General features: G+C 44.4%; 2 protein-coding genes across 2 annotated transcripts; both read left to right on the top strand.

Annotated features, from left to right (window-relative positions):
* Positions 1-733: 733 nt before the first annotated feature.
* On the top strand, positions 734-5,011 carry LOC108723451 (uncharacterized). Its single transcript, XM_018449232.1, has one exon. The coding sequence runs from the start codon at positions 734-736 to the stop codon at positions 5,009-5,011; it is 4,278 nt and encodes a 1,425-aa protein (XP_018304734.1).
* A 36-nt stretch (positions 5,012-5,047) lies between these two features.
* Positions 5,048-5,863, top strand: LOC108723450 (uncharacterized). Its single transcript, XM_018449231.1, has one exon. It carries the CDS (start codon positions 5,048-5,050, stop codon positions 5,861-5,863), a length of 816 nt encoding a protein of 271 aa, XP_018304733.1.
* Positions 5,864-6,041: the final 178 nt, after the last annotated feature.

Genomic DNA, 6,041 nt, shown 5'->3' with positions numbered 1-6,041 from the left:
TTCCCGCTCTCTGCGCCATTTTGGTTGCGACAAGTTCGACTTGCGTGCACAGGAAGTGGTGGCGCTAGGATTGAGGGAGTCGGCGGTCAGCGCCGTGAATCGCTTCTTATTATTATTATTCTTACCAGTAGCGGTTTTGTTCTTATCATATTGAGGACGTAACGGACAACTCATTTTTCATTCTTTGTACACTACCTCACAAGTTGTAGTTCTCAATAAAAAGTGTAGTCATCTTCGACAAAGGGAAGTGACAGCGTGAGTCGTTATTACCTCGCGTAACCCACACAAAACATTGGTCCTTCGAGCCGGATCGGTGAGAAACAAGCAGCATTGATACAAGCAGTTACGATACCATTCGTGCCAGGAAGCTTCGAGAGCCTTCTCTCGTGGCATAAGCAGGCTTGTGCGAAACAAAACGGGCCTCAGCATTTCAAGGATTCTCACGGATCGAGTAGCACATCCGAGGAAAGGTCAACTCGGGAGTGTACGCATACATCAATTCGCCAGGACGCATTTAGCCATTATTCGTTACGTTCAAAGGGAACGCCATAACGCCACAATCATTGCCGTCGGTAGATTAGGTACGAGGTGCGATCGATAAATGATCGATAAGGCAATTCTGCAGTCGGTAAGTCGGGTAAGATCTCCAAAGTGCTCATTTTCACATTTTTACCTTCTGTATCATTTGTATAGCCTTACATAACCTTTTTGCATTTCGTTGTCAATATCAACAATGAGTGACGTAGAGAAATTGAAGAGACTGAACATAAGAAGAGGTCAAATAAAGGCCTTATGCACGAGAGCGCATAACACTCTCCACTCGGACACTGACATGACGGTAGCTCAATTAGTAGAACGCAAGTCAAAGATTGAAGCCACATGGGTGCAGTTCGACGAAGTACAGAACGAAATCGAGATGCTTCAGGATTCATCAGGAATGGCTGAAGCGCATTCATCTGATCGCGCGGAATATGAGGAGACATATTACACTATTGTTGCCAAATTTCAAGAATTGATCATCTCACGTAGTGTAACCGATCTTCCAGTGATAGAGGCACATCCCGCGGTTAATCGTTCACAAGCTTCAGCAAATAGTTTAAAACTTCCCAAAATCGATTTACCGTCATTCTCAGGAAATTATGAGGAATGGTATCCCTTCCACGACACCTTTCAGTCGCTTATACATCGTGATACTTCAATTACGTCAATTCAGAAATTTCATTACTTGAAATCGTCGCTCAAGGGGCAGGCTGCAGACATCATTCAATCACTCGAGGTCTCGGCGGAAAATTATAAGGAGGCATGGCAGATGTTAAAAAAACGTTATGACAAGAAACGTGTAATTATACAAAGGCATATTAGAGCGCTATTCGAGCTGCAATCAGTGTCCAAGGAAAACTTCACGAGCCTCCGGCATTTAGTGGATGGAGTGTTAAAACATCTAAGAGCGCTAAAGGCTATTGGACGCCCCACTGATTCATGGGATGATGTCATTATCCATTTGATAACTAGCAAATTGGATCATATCACGAATAAAGAATGGGAAAACAGCATTTCAGACGAGGATATTCCTACGATACGACATTTAACTGATTTCCTAGAGCATAGGTGCCATATCCTCGAGGCTATCAACCGAAGGGCTCAACCTGTTTCCAATTCACAAGGCAAGGCCAATCAGGCAAAGGTTTCATCTCTCGCATCCTCTGGTGTAGCCTCGTGTCAAAATTGCCGAGGAGATCATCAGATTTATTCCTGTGAACGATTCTTGAAGCTTTCTCCGGAGGATCGTCTCAAGGTTGTCAAGGAAAACAAGCTATGCTGGAATTGCATAAAGGTTTCGTCCCACACAGCAAAAACATGCAAGTCAGGTTCATGTAAAACATGTGGCAAGAGGCACAACACACTTCTACATGTTTCTAAAGACAAGGAGGTTGTCACATCACCACAATCAACGGAAGCAACACCAAGTTCTCCAACGGTAAATGTCGCGCATGCGTCAAGACCAGAGATTGCATCCCGGGTCCTGTTATCAACAGCGATAATAAACGCAAAGGATTGCCAAGGGAAACAGCAAACATGTCGTGCTCTTCTGGATTCAGGATCACAATCCAATTTTGTGACGGAGGAGCTGGTACTACGTCTAGGTCTTCAAACAAGGTCGATCGATATTTCGATCGTCGGAGTCAACAACTCTTGTAGCAAGATTAAAAAAATAACTCAGGTGCAATTGAGTTCAAGGTATTACGCATTCAAAATCACAATAGAGTGTTTAGTCCTCAATCGGATAACTGAGAGTTTGCCCAGCTTCACAATTGATAAAGATGCATTTAAGATTCCGCAGAACTTGCCTCTGGCAGACCCGGAGTTTCATCGATCCACTGACATAGACATATTGGTGGGTGCTGAAGTATTTTGGAATGCTCTATGCGTTGGGCAGATAAAGGAGTCATCGGATCATCCGCTTCTGCAAAAAACATTATTCGGATGGGTGATTGGCGGCGAATATCCTAGTAGAGCCGTGCAGCAAAGGGTCATCCAATGCAACGTGGCCGTCGATAAACCTGAATTAGAGCAACTTGTTGAAAGATTTTGGCAAATCGAGCAAATATCCGGCAAGACAATGCTAACTGAAGAAGAGAGAGAATGTGAAGAACATTTTAAGAAAACTTATCGTCGAACTTCTCAGGGGAGATTTGTGGTGCAGCTGCCAATTAAAACGGACAAGCTACAAGCTTTAGGATCATCTTATGACGCGGCCTTGAAACGGTTTAAATCATTGGAGCTTAAGTTGGATCGTTGTCCAGAAATGAAGAGGGAATATACTAAATTCATACAAGAATATTCGGAACTGAAGCATATGCATCCAGTGCTCACTGAAGACTCAGGAGACACTCCAGTTTATTACATGCCACATCATGCCGTGTACAAGGACTCAAGTTCCACTACTAGACTTCGAGTTGTATTCGACGCTTTGTCTAGAACGAATACCGGTGTATCGCTTAATGACATCTTGATGGTGGGCCCGAATCTACAAGGAGATCTGACTTCTATATTGATTAAATTCCGCTTATGGCAATACGTTCTTACAGCCGATGTGGAGAAGATGTACAGGCAAGTTCAGATTGAGGATAGTCAACGAGGACTTCAGAGGATTCTTTGGCGGAACAATAGCTATGAGGAAGTGCAAGCGTTCGAGTTGGCCACAGTCACATACGGCACGGCCTCAGCTTCATTCTTGGCGGTGCGAGTGTTACAAGAAATAGCCAGATTGGAGCAACACGAAATGCCAACAGGATCAGCTAGAATACTGTCCGATTTCTATGTGGACGACCTGCTGACAGGTGCAAACACTGTTCCAGATCTCATCACCATTTGTGATGAAGTAAGAGCCATATTAAGCAAGGCGGGTTTGCATTTGCGCAAGTGGGCTTCCAATGAAGAAACCGCGTTAGAAGGCATATCTGATTCAGATTCAGAGCTCATTCTAAACATCCAGGAAAACACGACCTTATCTACGCTCGGATTGCAATGGAACGCGAAGACTGATGAGTTTCAGTTCAGCATAAACACGAGCAAGCAGTTTAAGATCTCCAAGAGGATTATGCTGTCCGTCATATCTCGCATCTTTGATCCATTAGGTCTCATAAGTCCGGTTACCATTACCGCAAGGATACTCATGCAAAAATTGTGGCAACTGAAGACGCACTGGGACGAAACAGTGCCTATTGATATACAGACTCAATGGTCTCGTTACGAAGCGGAGCTTCACATGCTTAATGACCTCCGGATACCACGAAAGGTTATTCACCATCACGATTCCAAGTTGGTAGAGTTGTGCGGATTCTCAGACGCTAGTGAGAAGGCTTATGGAGCCTGCGTTTATGTTCGTAGTAAACTGACAGAAGATACTTATCAAACAAGATTATTGTGCGCAAGGTCAAGGGTAGCGCCGTTGAAAAATCTTACATTACCGCGTTTAGAGCTATGTGCCGCATTATTATTAGCTCAACTCATGCACAAGGTGTTAGAAATTTCCGACATCAAGTTTACACGAATCCTTTATTGGTCTGATTCTACCATAACCCTTTCTTGGATCAAATCATCTCCGAGAAGGTGGAACACATTCGTAGCTAATCGTGTCAGTTTGATTCAAGAACTTTCTGATCCCAACGATTGGCATCATGTGGAATCTGCTCAAAACCCTGCGGACGTTCTCTCTAGAGGCACATCACCTTCATCATTGGTCATTTCCAATCTGTGGTGGTACGGCCCCACATGGCTCTCGCAAGATGCAAACACATGGAGAGTCGAAAGCGCTTCGTTTACTTCAGAAATACCTGAACAACGGGGGATTGTGGCTGCCACAGCTGTCCAGCAAGACTTAGAGTTATTTGACAAATATTCGACATTCAACAAATTAATCAGAGTATGTGGATACATTCTACGTTTCATACACAATTGTCGCACGACGAAATCTAGATACGAAGGGCATTTGTCTATCATGGAGCTTGACCTCGCTATACTATCGTTATCCAAGATGGTGCAATTACATGCATTCACTATCGAACTAAAATGCTTGCGCAATCAAGAACAGCTTCCTAAAACGAGCAAACTTTTATCTCTAAATCCCTTTTTAGATGAGCATAGAATCATTCGCGTCGGTGGTAGGCTCCAGCATGCTGACCTGCCTTATTCAGCGAAACACCAGATCGTGCTACCGGGCGAGCATCCGTTTACCAAATTGTTAATAAAGCACGAGCATATCAAGCTTTTTCACGCAGGGGCACAAATGACGTTGGCCTCTATACGCCAAAAATTCTGGCCGTTGAACGGGAGGAATACTGTTCGTCATATCATTAGAATCTGTGTAACATGCCTCAGGATGAATCTTCCAATGATCCAGCCCCTTATGGGCAATTTACCTAGGCAAAGAGTTCAAGCCGCCCGAGTCTTTGCAAATGTTGGAATTGATTTCTGTGGTCCCTTTCAACTACGTGAGAGCAAGCGATGAAACGCAAGGACGGTGAAGTCTTATGCTGCAATCTTGATGTGTTTGGCAACCAAGGCCATTCACATTGAAATAGCATTTGATTTGTCAGCCGAAGAATTCATACATACCCTTAAACGCTTCATTGGACGCAGAGGCAAGCCGAGTCACATTTTTTCGGACAACGCGACCAACTTCACAGGAGCAAACCGAGAACTGAGTGAACTACGTGACATGTTTTTAAAGGAAGAGCCCACGATAGTGCAAAAATCAATTTCTGATGGCATTCAGTGGCATTTCATACCACCCAGAGCTCCCAATTTTGGAGGAATTTGGGAAGCATCCGTAAGGTCATTCAAGGCACACTTCAAAAGAGTGGTTGGCACCACTATATTAACAATAGACGAAATGCAAACGCTCTCAATACAAATAGAGGCTATCCTAAATTCTCGTCCAATAACAGCTCTTTCCAATGATCCCAATGACCTGTCCTATCTCTCTCCTGGGCACTTTCTGATTGGGGACACCCTTACCGGTATACCCGAACCAACTTTAACCGAGATTCAGGAAGGTAGACTATCCAAGTGGCAGCGAACGGAACAGATGCGGCAGCATCTCTGGAATCGATGGTCCAAGGACTACCTCAACCAATTGCAACAGCGAACGAAATGGAAAGCTAAGGGGATTAATCTTAAACCTGGAGACATGGTTCTCATCCGAGAGGACAATGCACCACCATTGTGCTGGCCCATGGGCAGAGTAGAGGAAACCCACCCCGGTAACGACGGCATCGTCAGGGCGGTGACTCTCAAAACCGTGAAGGGGCTTCTCAGGAGGCCTGCTAATCGGCTAAGTTTGCTCCCTATGGAGTCTTGACCATTCAACCATTCTAATTCACACCTTTCCTTTTATTATTTTTATGCCTAGTCAGCATTACTTCATAGTTTCGTTTCAGATTTTGTTTTTATTGAGATTTGCCAAGGAACAATCTGATGGCTCAGAACGACAACTCGTTTCATATTGAAAGGCCGAACCTTCCAAGGCGGGCGGCGTG

Source organism: Mycetomoellerius zeteki, unplaced genomic scaffold, assembly GCF_001594055.1.
Source record: "Mycetomoellerius zeteki isolate Tzet28-1 unplaced genomic scaffold, Tzet1.0 scaffold24, whole genome shotgun sequence".
NCBI classification, from domain to species: domain Eukaryota; kingdom Metazoa; phylum Arthropoda; class Insecta; order Hymenoptera; family Formicidae; genus Mycetomoellerius; species Mycetomoellerius zeteki.
Note: the sequence above shows the minus strand (reverse complement) of the source record. Positions and strands in the feature narration are given on the sequence as shown.